General features: G+C 37.8%; 1 protein-coding gene across 1 annotated transcript in view; it reads right to left on the bottom strand.

The window, feature by feature from the left end:
• Positions 1 to 2,627: 2,627 nt before the first annotated feature.
• The window catches only part of pibf1 (progesterone immunomodulatory binding factor 1), a 42,327-nt gene continuing 30,238 nt past the window's right edge, over positions 2,628 to 14,716 (bottom strand). Inside the window, exons 16-18 of the mRNA XM_088351833.1 lie at positions 13,361 to 13,445; positions 4,699 to 4,869; positions 2,628 to 2,860 (exon numbers count right to left, since the gene is read on the bottom strand). Of these exons, the coding sequence (XP_088207959.1) occupies positions 2,807 to 2,860; positions 4,699 to 4,869; positions 13,361 to 13,445 (310 nt within the window). The 3' untranslated portion in view covers positions 2,628 to 2,806. The remainder of the gene's footprint in view (positions 2,861 to 4,698; positions 4,870 to 13,360; positions 13,446 to 14,716) is intronic.

Below are 14,716 nucleotides of genomic sequence, written 5' to 3'. Positions count from 1 at the left end.
TTAATTTTGCCCATTGGGGACAAATAAAGTTTTTTGATTGATTGATTAAAAGTCCATACAAACTAGCATTGTACTAAAGAAGTAATTTCACAACTTTTGTTTAGCAATTTACAGTGCACAATATCAATTCAGAATTGATTTGTTTCACACTTTTCATGCAACAAAATCAAGGTGAAAACCTTCAATTCTCAGTAAGAAAATAAAATCCCCTCGGAACACAAAATTCACAGACACGCACGATGGGTAAAACATGAATAAATTATAAAATGAATAAAGAAAAGAACTAAGAACCAAGAACTGACTAGTCATATGAGGAAAGGGACCAGCGGGATGCTCATCTATACTGATAAAAATGGCAGCAGACGGCTGCGGGAAGGATTTTTAGCCAGCTAACCACACCCTAAAAACTGGTAAAATCACCTAAAAATCGATAATCAAATGCGTGGCGAGCCAATGCAGCAATTTTAAAACTGGTGTCATGTATCCCCCTCCTCCCTGATGGCACATGTTGTGCTGAATTTTGCAATAGATTAGCAATATTCTTTTTGAGGAGACCAAAGAGCAGGGAATTATAGTAACCTAAACAAGAGGAAATAGATGTTTACATCAACAGCCCCACCGAGTGTTTGTTTGAGAGACTCCGGCTCTATTCCTTTGATGATAAAAAAATAATTAAAAAAAAACAAATTCAGAGTCCAAAATAACACCCAACCTCTAAACACATTGGTCTAAAATCTTGAAGTTTTGGTAAAAAAAATGCCTCCCTCCGACTTTCAATAATCAAGACCTCTTGTTTTGGTGAGCTGTAGGAAGTTCTGTGCCTTCCATGTCTTAATATCAATGAAGCATTTCAAAGGGGTATCTTTAGGACTTGTGTCATCAGGGGACAAGGCAAAGTACAGCAGAGTGTCGTTAGCGTAACTATGGAAACTTACGTCGAGTCTCTTGACGACATTTCCAAGGGAAAACATATAAGGATTAAAAAGTACTGGACCTAAAATTGAACCTTGGGGAACTCCATATTTAAAAGCATGGGTTCCGAAGGAAGATGCCCGAGTCTGTGACATAGGATTAAAAAAATATTTTAAAAACAGCATGAGTGGTGGCCATCAGGTTTTAGGAGTCTGTTTAATAAGATGTGGTGATCTATTGTTTCAAAGGTAGCACGGACATCCAGTAGTACAAGAATTGTGAATTCATCAAAACATTGTACCTGATTACACTAAAAGTTTACAAGGCCAGTCTCTAATGTGGTTGATCCCCTAAACTAGACTAAAATTTCTCTAAAATGCTTTCATCTAAAAAAAAAAAAAAAAAAAAGAAAAAAGAAAAGAAAACAGTTGTGGGACAAACCAGTTTTTCTAAAATCTTGCTTCAAATGGTAAGTCGGAAACTGAATTGTAATTGTCTGAAGAGCAAGTGACTATATTTAAAATCTGTTCCTCGAAGAATCCATGAAATGTCTTTAAAACAGATGTGGGAATTGGGTCTGAAAGGCAGTTTGTTGACTAGACTCGGGAGAATATTCGAACAGTGTCCTTGCATCAACAAAGGTAAAACCTTCCAGTGTTTCCTTAGGTAAAAACAATTGTCCCATTATATGTGACAGGCTAATAGGCTGCACCTGACTTTAGTAATTTTACCTAAGAAATGTTCTTGAAAGTCATCACGAAGAGCATTTGTCAGCTCTGGTGGGGACTTTTTAAAATCGACTTAAGTTTAAAGGTAACAAAGAAAAAATGTTTTTTTGGTTTTTGTCTTTAAGATTTAAGAAAAATGTTTTTCTTGCCTGTTTGAGTGTTTTACTGTAGGTTTTGAGTTGTTGACGTTTTCCGATGAACTGGATTGTAACTTTCCCTCCGCCTTCTCTCATGTCTTTTAAGTTCTTTGACCATCAATGAGTACCAGCAGGTGCACTTTACTACTGACATCCAGGTGGATTTCACTTCTACATTATGAGGTCATGTTAGATGTGCCAAGCGTCCAAATCAAAACTGCAAGTGATGAGAAGATGGATCGGTCCAAGAGCAGCAATCTGCGCCAGTGAAGATGAATAATTGGATGCTTTCGCAAGGAATATTTTACCACCCAACAAACATCTGCCTGTGTGGGAGAATGATCAGTCACAGACAATGCCGCAGTGGCTGATAGAGAAAAACGAGAAATTTCCCAAAGGGCCGGCTTATGTCTAACCTCTATGATCTAACCTTACTAGCTATTTGGCAACCCCAACTTAGCAGATGAAATGAGTTTTACCATATGGGGGAATTCACCACCCCCATTTTTAAAGTTGGTTTGGCCCACCACCATTCTTCCTTTCCGTAAAATGAACAAAGAACAGCGTGAATGAAATGAAGCTGGTACGATGGAAGGCAGAAAGGTGCTGGTTGAAGCCGAAAAAGAAAAAGAAACACGTTAAAAGAAGGACTGTTATTATTCATTTCACTTCTCTTGAACGTTTTGCCTGTCATCTGCGTGTCTTCGGGGGTGTTGTGCAACGTGTTTGCAGAATTTAGTAGTTAGGTAGCTCCTCTCACTCAAATTCAGTCTCTTTTCAGAGAAGCGGCCCTTTCGGCTCAGCTCTGTAAAAAGATGCAGCTCTTTCGGCTCACAAACGTTTTTTCAGGTTGTTTTTGTTGCTTTTTTCCATATATTCATTTTATTATGTAGCATTATGCGCAAAATGACTTTTGTGAGACAAATGAAGCCAAAAAAAAAGGAAGACGATGAAAGAATAAATAACAGGAAAAAATGGAATGAAGGCAAAAATAAAGAAAAAAATAAGTAATAAAGTAATGGGAAACATTTATTTGGGTTTTTGCTTGAGTCTTTGGTACCAATCAGGAGCTTCTCTTTTTGTCTGAAAATGAAACGGAATAAAAACTTGATTAGAATGAGCATTGAAGAAAATGTCACGTGATTCAGATGAACAGGAGTATAACACAGAATTCTTTTGAATTTTTTTTTTTTTCAAGCTACACAAAAGAACAATTCTATAACACCTTTTGACTTACTAGGTTAAAGATGACCTGGCAGCAACTAGAGGAAATGGAGTAGGTGTTAATAATAAATTGTGAAATTCCTTTGGAAATTATATTTTGTATTTTAATTTATCTTGTTGGTGATAGGAATGAGTGGAGAGGTGTTGTAAAAGGATAGTGAGATGTTAAGACGCGTTCTAAGGGATGGGCAGGGCACCTGTATGATGCAGCAGGGGTAAACCAGTGAAAGCTGTCAGGCCCTGCTGTTGAACAGAAGAGTGTGTTGTGTCACCCTGACCCGAGTGATATGGCCGCTTTCTTGTGTCCCGTTTCTTCTGGAGGGACGAAAGCATGACCGACTTGGGTGCCGAGGTGCCTAACTTGTTTGGTTTTTTGGGCATTTGGGTTGGCCATGGTCCAAAAATGTGTTTTTTGCTATTTTTTCCCCTTGTTTTTTATTTTCTTTGTTTTTGTATGTGTTTGTCTTGCTGTCGGTCACCCCTGTCGAGGGATATGACCAGGGTAGGTAGATATAGTTTATCGTGGAGGCTTAATGCAAAAAGAGAAATACACATTGACAAATCTCAAAACCCCAAATTCACAACTCAAAAGCTCCATTTTATCTAATTATATTTGGTCGAAGTTGGGAAGAATGCGTTCCTGGAAGGGAATACATTTTCTCTGTATATGTATAGGCATGTTTGTACGTACTAAATAAAACTAAATATAGTGATGCTGTCTCAAGCAGAGTACAGGAACACTAAATTTCCCCTCATGCAGATATTCTCCTTCCGGATTGACTTAAATCGAAGCCACATCTACAACTATAAACCTAAATAATCAAAGCAGGGGGTGAGCTTACTTGCGCATATTTGAGTGTGTGTCACCAGTAGCGGACGGTAGGCAGCGGGTAGAGAGGGGGGTGTGGCTTATACAGGAACAACGAACCAACTTAATCAATGGGGTAAACGCAAGCACAGAATTTACATCAAAAGAGTGCTGAATTATGGTATTTTTATTTGTAAAATTATTATTGCAACACCATGCTTGGAGGGAAAAGATAATGTCTGGGACAGTACAGAGAAATGGAGAAGGAGATCTTGGAGTTGTTTGAAGCCCAGTAGACCAAATTGATATGGAGTGTCTTAACAAAGTGTTTGTTTGCAAACTCTCAAGATTGCCCGGACCAGGAAATAAAAGGGGTAACTGCTTCAACAGGTTAGGGAACGTGTTTTATTATTTCTTTTATCACATGGCTATTTCAAAGCAGTCTTAAGGGGTTGGCTTCTATGCAGGTATATACAGGAATTTTTAACTATATAGTTACTTTCAAAATAAAGCACTACTTTTTGGTGTCGGTATTCTATGGGGTAAATGAGATACATTTTAAATGAAGTGACTGTAACTAATAAAAAGTTTGCCATTTTGAATTTACCTGAATGACATTTTCAACAGAATTGAAATATACTTTAATTCACCCTATTTCACCCCAAATTAAGACATTAAGATGGATGTATCACATATCTCAGTCCAGGAAAAAGAGTCGATTACGAAGGCATGAGCGTCGATATTAGCGAGTGTCTCGACACTGTTGCGAAAATGGAACCTAACTGACACAATTGTTTTTCCTTGTCTCTGTGCCAATCGAGCGTGTTTCCCTTGTCTCAGTTCAGGAGCTGTGACTCACGCTTGGGCGTTGGCCCCGTCAAACACTTACGAAAACGGTAGGTTGCGGTTTTCTGGGCGACTCGTCCTTGGCTGGCCCGCTTTCTCGCTTGGAGTGGCCCTTGATTGGGCCCCCATCAGACTTTTCGGTATCCGAGCGGGTCCGAACATTTTCTTGTTGCGAACGCATGTTGACCAGGACCTGCTTCATCATGGCTAATTCCTGCGGAAGGGGAGTCAGATGATGATTTTTAAAATAAATATAATAACTACCGTAAATTCAAGACGACAAACCACTACTTTTTACAATATTTTAAACACTGGCTTACAATACAATATGGATTTCCTTTCTTTTACAGGGCAGATTGTCACAAGAGTATCGGTAGTTTGGATTTTTATTTGTGCCTTGTAGCACACGTTTTTTTTTTGGGTACCCGTAGCAACAAGATGGCAGTGAATTATGTCAGCTCCCTATAGGTTAGGCTCATGTGATGTAAAATTAAGTCAAGTCATGTTTATTTGTATAGGCCTTAATCACAAGGAGTCTCAAATAGATGCACAGACCACAGACTATTGCAAACACAGACAATTATTACACCATCCCCTGTTTTAAAACATACATGAGGGCAAGGAAAAACTCTTAACATAAGGAAAATGAAGAAACCTTGAGAAGGGACCGCACATGAGGTAATCCCCCCCTCCAGGATGACCAGGCTGCAATGAATGTTACGTTAACAAACAATAAAATTAAAAATAAAATATAAAATAATTAAAGTATAATGTAAAATAAAAAGGACCAGGTTGCAATGGATATAGCATTAACAAACAATACACAGATATTGTCAACATGAAATATGGGCATAGAATATAGAATATACGTGTGTTATAAGCCTAGATTTAAACAGTTCCACTGATTTTGCATATTGAATCTCAGGCGGAAGAGCATTCTTCAGCACCTGGCCCGAATGGAGAACGCTCTTGAACTCTGCGTCTCTCTCCTCGGCTTTTAGGATCACTTAATAGACCAGCATTTTCTGCGTGAAGGCTACGGACCGGAACATGCACATTTCTCAAACTATAAGTGGTTTAAAAATACAAAGCTTGTATGATAGTTCATGCATCTTTGTTTGGCATTTAAATTATTTTAATGAATAAAGGTCATTGGAATACATTTTATCCTCACTGTCACGAGTAAAAAAATCTCGAAAATGTCCTTTTGTTTCTTTTCTAATTCTATCGATCAAAAACATCAATGCTACAATACATTTAAGAAACAGAGTATAAAGGGTTGGTTTTGGTTATTAAAATACACAATATTACACAGTAAAATCTGATCACAAGTAAAAAATGTATGGCATGGAGAAAGTGTTTGGATAAATGGTTAAGAAAGAGAAGACAGTGGCTAAGGAAGACTTAAAAATGTTACTATGTTAAACTATTTGATTTAATATGATTACTATAGTGCAGATTTGTATCTACTGCCAGTGGATATCATGACGGGCCTCCCAGTGCAATTTTTATTAAAATATATGTTCACTAATGCTATTAACTTTAAAAAGCATGACAACTTTGTCTATTTTCTTAATTTGAGAATAAGCACTTAAGGCAGGGACTTCGCTGCCAGGAGCCATTTGTGGCTTTCAGGATGTTAGTTAGAGTCCGCCGCCATAATAAGACTGTTAAAGGGACCGTCCGTATTTTTTGACCACTGGATGTTGTTGTATGTTATCGTGCAACTGAAAAGTAGTTCTAAAACTCAGAGGATTTCTCATAAGGGAGACTGTCCATTAAGCACCAGTTTTATTCTATTCATTTGCCAAGCCTTTCATCATTTTTTGGGGGGTATCCGTAGCAGCTTGATCGTTATGTAGGCTCCCTCTATGCGAGGCGCATGTTATGCAAAATAAATCAAAAGTTCTCAGTTTATAAGTATTATAAAAACAAGGTACATCTATATTATAGTTCATAGAATTTTGCCAATTATTTCAAACAATATAATTTTATTGTTAAATGACATTTTCACCACTAGGAGGCATGTATAATATACACCTTTCCTTTAAGTACAGCCCCAGTTGATTATGGAATAATTTATTACTGATTGATTTATTTTCATGTGATTTCTTCATTTTTATAACAAAATTTCAGTTGCACGACAAAGTACTACAACATCTAATGGTCAGGTAATCAGGGTTGGGTAGGGTTACTTTAACTGGATTAGTTTCAATTACTTTTGGATTACTCCAATACCAAATATGCTAATAAAAGACAAAATTATGACTCAGAACACGTGGTAAGCTTTCTCTCCTGGCTTTGATCTCTGGCAAAACTAACATAAAATACGACAGAAACAAAATGAAAAAAAATCCAAACAGCTTGCCAACATCCTTTATGCCGTTCCATGTATTCCGTTACTCCCCAAGCCTGCACAAAATTTAGTAATTGTATTCATATTTAGTTTTTTAATACACACAGTCCCTTTAATTTATATATTTGAAAACAGCGGAATGTTTTCATCTAGTGTGGAAAACCCGATTTGCCGCAACCCTCACCAAGACCCTAGGGAAGGGGGCCCCCTGTCTAAATTGTTATTGTCACTACAAAAAGTATATGGGCCATTAACAAAAATTGGGTTATTTGGGGGACACCTTTAGCAATTCCTTGTAGACAATGGTGAACCACGGGACTCAACTACTTCATGGATCTCACAGGGGGGCTCAGAAGTACCCCGAGCCATTTTCGCTGTTCTATTTATCACCCCTGAGGACATGAGCCCTGGCATGTCACACAAACGCAGCAACGCGTGCACACAAACACACACAAACGCACTGCGGTGGCATCTCAAACAGGCAGGCGGAGGAACAGCTGTCTATGACAGGACACATACTTCATACAGCAAACAGTCAGCACCGAAGGTGGTGGTGAAGACCTGTTTTCACATGCACGCGCACACACATAATCCTAAAGGAATTGTTGCAACACTGTGAGAGAACTCGTCTGGTGTGAAAAGCCCCAGCGCTTGTTTTTTAAGCGACTCCTGCAGACCTAAAATGCAAACAGGCACGACTGGCTTCATCACTGTGTTGTTGCTTCGAAGCCTTCAATGTCAACGTGAAAAATTACCAGCAGATTTTAGGGGGGAGATCTGTTACATAAACAAAGCAACAGGGGAAAAACATTTGTGATAAACAGGGTTTGTACACCATTTTCATGGCCAAATTCAAGCACTTTTTAAGGAAATTCAAAACCCATTCTCCAATTTCTCCAGTACAATTAAAAAAAATCAGATTTATGTATTTTGCAGACACAAATATACTGCCATTTACAGATGTGATTTTTAATCTCACATATGCATTTATCAACACAGGATTTTAAGCTATCGAGCAAATCGCCTATATATATATTTTATGGGAGACAAATCTCTGCCCAAATACATTTTGCATAAAACTGACAGTGATATGTAGCTTACATTTTTTCTGCAGGAAGTTATTTTATCACATGTACAGGTCTGTAAGTATATTTATTGAAAAGAATTGGATGGGCATATCTTCCTCAAGATTCCCTCATGTGCAACCCCTTTTCACGGTTTTTTCATTTTTCTCATGCTGAGGTATTTTTTTCCCTTCATGTAGGTTTTAGATCAAGGGATGGTGTAATAATAGTTTGGTCTGTACAGCCCCTTGAGACGTCTTGTGATTAAGGGCTATACAAACATGACGACATTACAATTTACTACTGGGAAACCTTACCTTATATATTTTTTCTTATAATACATTTCCATAATTTATACGCAATTTTTGTACTAATACACATTTTATAGTGCCCTGTTTAGGTGTAGCATGCACCTATCCTCTTGGGCACAACCCAAAGGGGATGATGACACTTAATAGGACAATGCCATACAAACTAATACCACCGGTAATCACGAAGGAAGAATAAATGCAATGGCAAAACGAAGCCGCCAAAGAGAAGTGTCCGAGTACCTTCTTTGAGAAACATGGCAACAATTTCAAGCTTTTACAAGCACTTCACCCACCATTCAAACCCTTTTCAACCCTTGAAAAAGCAACCTGAAAATTCAAGCGTTTTTAAGGAATCCAAGCACCTGTACGAACCCTAAATAATTCTTAAATCAGTGTTTCACAATGGATCTGACTTCGGTACCCCACCATTCAACTAGAAATTCGACTAACTGCTGGAGAAAAAAAAAATCAACATTTTTAAGAAACTCTTGAAACGTCCCGATCTGACATTTGGAATGTTTAGTTTTACATATTATATTGTTTGTTTTTTTGTGATTATGAATACTAGAAAAATATTATGGACAGGGTTTGTACACCCTTTTCATTGCCAAACACAAGCACTTTATAGGGACTTTCAAAGCCAATCTTTCCAGTACCGTTAAAAGAAGATATCTAATTTGAATCAGTCCTTAGCGCTGTTGTTTGAGGACACTGCCTGCAGAAAATATGATAGAACTTAAGCCAAATATTAAACAAGCAGCTACGTTTTACTGAATAGGGCAGAGAAAAAGTAAATGAAATGAGTAAATGAGTTTCTGTGCCCCATTTCATAAGTGTTTGTTGCTGTGACAACTTGGACAATGTTTTACCAAATTTTCTTGTTATTCTTTTCACTGACAGCACTCAATTTTTCTGATGTTCATCATGTGAGTTAAGGTGTGTCGGCGCTGTTTTTAAGCAGACTTGTTTTATTTTTCTTTGTTTAATGTGTAGTCTTTAATCAGACTGCCAAGAAACGTGGCAAAAAATGCAAGCATTTACAAGCTCTAAACACAAAATTTAAGCACTTTTCAAACCTTGAAAATGCAATTTTTAAATTCAAACATTTTCAAGGATTTTAAACACACCTATGGACCCTGTGTGCAAAAAAACGCAGTTTGACCTCAAAAATAAATAAATCGTTCAAAACAATTGGCTGCAGAGTCATCTGATTAATTAAGCTAACGTCAAGTCAGTAACAATCATGTAGCCGGAATTCGGTTTTCTGCTGAAATGAAGTCGGATTTGTTCAAATGTATTCACGTACTTTCTAAAACATAACGACCGGAAAAACCTTAAACAACTTCAATAAACAATATTACCTTTAAAGGGACACTATGTACTATTTAACGTCTCCTAATAGTAACATTTGTAATTCATTATAAAAACACTATTAATTTAAAAAAAGAGCAAAAAAAAAAAATCTAAAAGATACAAACATGATTTTTTTTTTAAATACACGTAACTTGAGAAATTTGCATTATAAGACATAAAATTGGCATCACCATAATTGTTGGCCATCTTGCTGTGATAGGTACCCACATTTAAAAAAATAATAAAAAATAATCGCGAAAGCCTTGGCAGAAAATGAGAAGAAAAATATTGCGGCTTGGTCACTGAGTCTCCGTAGTTTGTTTATTCATTGTGCTTGGTAGCACTCGTTTTAGGTTGCAATACAGCGACGTCTAGTGGCCAAATCATACACACTGTCCCTTTACAGGTGCTGTCCGTAATGTGAAATTTTGTTACTTCTTGCTCCACCTCGTGGCTGAAAGTCATGATTGCAGCCTCGGTCAACTCATTCCTCACATTTTTAGACGCGCTCGAATAAACTCTTCTTTTTGAGGTTGGCGTTTGGACTGTATTTGAAATGGACCTTTTCTTACTTTTACCATTTCATGCAACGCTAACAAAAAAAAAGCAGGGACGAGCATGAAATCCCTCTCCACCCCAATGAGCTACTTTTTCATTGATATCTAAAACTCTTCACTTCAGTAGCTTTGTTTTTGATACAATAAAATCCATATTTCATATTCTGTCTGCGGATATCTGCGCTGTATCTGCGTTTGGCCAAGCACAAACTGTACCGATCGTTTTCTGTGGTGCAAGATGGCGGTGATAACTCGCTTTTTAAGAGCATTATCGCCATCTAGTTTTATGAAGTGTTATTGATCCTCAGTTGTTTATTTTTCTCAGCATTAATTTCTCAAAGGCTAGCGACCCACTGAAAAGCAAGTCCGCGACCTGGCAGTTGAGGAACACTGCCTTAAGTTATTCGCTAATCTCCATTACCTGCCTTTTTTTTGTGAACTAAAAAAATAATTCCTAAAATACAGTAAAACTCAACTATTTGGTTGTATTGCACAATTCTGAACTCTTGGTAGTTCTTTTTAAAGCCTTGTGTTTGAGGAGGAGTAGTACGTCTCGACCACCAGCAGTCTTGATAGCAAACAGTCATGTGAAAAAAGTTTACAGTAGAGGTTAGAGTGGCAGGTGAGGCTTTTCTGCCCTAACTTTTACGATTTAAGTTTCAGATACGCAACGGCTTGAGGAAGTGCAATAAAACGCTTCTTTAGGCAGTTAAAGTTATGTGGTAAGGTGAGTTTGGACTGTTTATTGTGAATAACATTTTGGTGAAAACTTAATTGACAACAAGAAACATTTTTTTAGATGAGTCATCTAATAATGTGCAAAATGTTGCCATTTGTGGCAGGCAATCTTTAGACTAACTTGTTACAAAGGAAAGCAATTACTACTCTCGGTAACAAATACTGTAACGCGTTATTAACAAAAGGTTGTAACTCAACCGCCGTTTGAACATAGTGCAGTTCTTTGATACTTTTTCAAACCAGTCCACAATGTTCTTTATTCTTCAACCGTTCCTTTTTCGCTCTCGAAGTAGCATACAGGCGTATAGTGGGCTTGTTTCAATCTACTTACAAAATACAACTAAATACAGTGCGTCGTCTGCAGCACAGAGTATGGATGCGCTGAATTTCTCCTTACTGATATTCTGATATTCCCTCTACTGTATATTATCGCATCCAAGCTGTATTTAAAACTATGCGATGAAATACTGAAATCAGGGGTCCGTTTATACATATGCATATTTGGTTGTGTCAACCGTAGCATATACAGGAACAACAAAATCAACAGGGCTTAAGTGAGTCTATAATTAATGGGAAAAAAGTGATTAATTCTGGTCGGTTATTTGTAAAATTATTTTTGCAATACACAATGCTTGGAGAAGAAAATAAAAGTCTTGATCCAGAAATTTCAATGGAAATCTTTGAGTTTGAAGCGTTTCGACTGTGTTAGTTTGCAAGTGGTCAAGATTGTACAAGCCAAGAAATATGAGGGGTTTGTCGTTTCCTCCGGTTGGTGTACGCATTTTCTTCTATTTATTTTATTATGTGACTTATTTTAAGCTGTCTTAGAGGGTCAACTTCAATTAGAGTGCAAACGGTAATTTGCAACAAGTAATTTTCAGAGTAACGTGCTACTTTTGCCTGTCAGTAATCTGGGGTAACGCAATTACCGTATTTTCCGCACTATAAGGCGCACCAGGTTAGAGGGCGCTGCCCCAAAAAATAGTTTTTGGTCCAATATTTTCCATACATAAGGCGCACCGGATTATAAGGCGCTACAATGGGAACGTCGACAAAACAGTCAGATAGTTCAGTCAAACTTATTACCCCCTTAACATTCCGAGAGCTTGCAAAGAAGCAAATATGTGTCTCAGACATGTACGGAAATAGTGTCTGTACAACGTCACCAATCACTCAAATGCATCGTTCCAAATATCATTCGGGAGGTTAAAGTCTTGGGATTCAAGAAATGCCAAACATTTCTTGGTTTCCATTTTATTTTTTGCTGGCCACTGTGTGGACAGAAAAGTAATAATTTTATTGTGCAGGGAAATGGGGTTCCTTACTGTGCATATGACAATAAACAGTTTGAATTGAATTTAGTTTAAAAATAGACTCATCACAGAAACATCAATATCGTTCTAAAACAAGATACCGGGAAAATATAAAGCCGCATAGCTCACCTAAGTTCTCTTGCAGCCATCACGTTCAATAATGATACGTAACCATGGTCTTCCTACAACCGTGAGTGTAGTAAATCCAGGAGAGTAAAATATTTACAAATCCAGAATAGTAAAAAATGTTTTCTCTATGCCGTAGTGCAACCCAACGTGTGATTCACATTAATCTTTTTCGGCCAATTGCAGGCTTTGTTTCGCCTCTTTAGCCTATGCGAGACTGTAAATGATAAAAAGGATCCGCCCCCTTTACCTCTGAATAACTTTAGCCAATAGTGACTGATTCAAATGATGATTGACACATTGGTTTAGGAAATGAAACGCCAGTATATAAATCCCAGCATACACCGCAGACTACTTCGCCTTCGGGGGAAAATCTAGTCGGCGGCTGCTTGCCTTAGTTGCAAGACTTTGCGACTTAATATTGATCCATATATGAGGCGCACTGTATTATAAGGTGCATGGTCAGCTTTTGAAAAAAATAAAGGCTTTTAAGTGCGCCTTATAGTGCGAAAAATACGGTACTTTTTAAATGAAGTAACTACTCATTCTTCTTTTTCCTGACCTTTTCCCATCTTACCAGGGGTGGTCTACCATACAGAGTGGTATGACTGAACAGTAAATGACACCCAACCAATGTGTCGCAACACCTGACGTTGGGAGTCATTAGGTGTGCCAAGCAGGGAGGCAATTGGTACAAATGTTGTATGACTCAGCCGAGGCTCGAACCAACAACCTCCGAGTCTCGGGGTGGGCAAATAATGTAGCTACTAACTGTGAATAATTACTTTTGTTCAGTAACGTGCCCAACACTGGTGGCATGTCCTTGCTCAGAGTGAGGTTGCCTTGTTTTAGAATTCCCCAAATGGAAGGAACATCATCAAATATACCTCCCGGTGGTTGAGGAGCCTTTCCAGATCTGCGGCCATGTCGTTCTTCACCTGCAGCAGAGAAGTCTTCTCTTTTTTAAGAGCGCTAGCAACACACACGGAGAGCAATGTTAAAAATATAACGTTCAATGTACTTCCATTTATGAAATGAGTCAGACTGTCTGTCTAATGATGACTCAGAGTGACTCAACCAAAACAGTAAACGTGCCACATGCACTTTATCTGAAGTCAGTTTTTTCTCATATCAGGGTGGAGCCCAATCAAGATCAGTGCAAAAGCAAAGATTTGCGAGGGGAGTACTCCGAATGTGTCACCATCTTAATAACATAGGTGTGATTAAGGTAAGGAAGTCCCGATTGAACTATGACCTCGAATAAATATTGAACATGACAATTGCTTTCTGCAGGTGTCATAGATGGAATTCATAACCGAACTATTGAGCCAGAGTAGATCTCAACTAGTGTTAGTGCAGGCGGCCACAATGTAGGCTGAACAAAAGTAGAACGTTAAAAACAAATGATGCCAATGTAACATTGACATGTGACATTCCACGATGCTCAATGAATAGCAAACGGCTTTGCGAAATAGTGACTTCACTCTTGGCTCGTCTCATGACTTGGAGGGGCTTGTGGGTAGTGGAGTCTCTAAAGCAGAGGTGTCAAACTAATTTTAGCTCAGGGGCCACACGGTTAAAAAACACTCTCATGGGGACCGGACTAGACATTAATGGCATAAAAAGTGTGCCTTTGCTGTAGGGCTGGAGATCTTTCAGAGGCTCAAAATGATTCAGGGGTGTAGGTTTCGATAATAAAACGATTAATGAGGTTTTTTTTGTCATTATTTTTTTCTTTCACTAAAATGTATTCTCTCTGAGTGTTTATCGATTGTAAAAAAAAAAAAAAAAAAAAAAAAAGTAAAACAAAAATTGATTTTATTTCCGCTAAAGTTTATTTAACTCGGGGGAGCTCATGCAAACTGGAAGGGGACAGACAGAGTACACAAACATGAAGCGCAAATGATTTAGTTATTTAAAAGTCTTTTTATTTAGTTTTTTTCGAAGGAAAACGTCTACCTGAAATTGTAAACGTCACTGTAAGATGCCATATATTTTACAGAAAGGAAAAAAAAGCTTCTTTATACTCTTGCAAAGACACCCAGGTTCTATTCTAAATTTAGTTTTTCTTAATCCAGGTGTAATGCGATAATTTACAATCAGCTGGGATAAATAGTGTAGTTAAGGAGCAAAAGTTGCCGTCAATAAAGACATACACGCACCACCATGCAACTGCAGTCGAATGGCCTTAAACTGTGACGCCTATTTTAAGTAAAATAATATTGAAATGGGTGTTTTCTCAA

Source organism: Urocampus carinirostris, chromosome 13 (genome assembly GCF_059441175.1).
Source record: "Urocampus carinirostris isolate Australia breed hairy pipefish chromosome 13, RoL_Ucar_1.0, whole genome shotgun sequence".
Lineage (NCBI taxonomy): Eukaryota > Metazoa > Chordata > Actinopteri > Syngnathiformes > Syngnathidae > Urocampus > Urocampus carinirostris.
The sequence above is the reverse complement of the archived record's forward strand: the minus strand, read 5'-3'. Positions and strand labels throughout refer to the sequence as shown.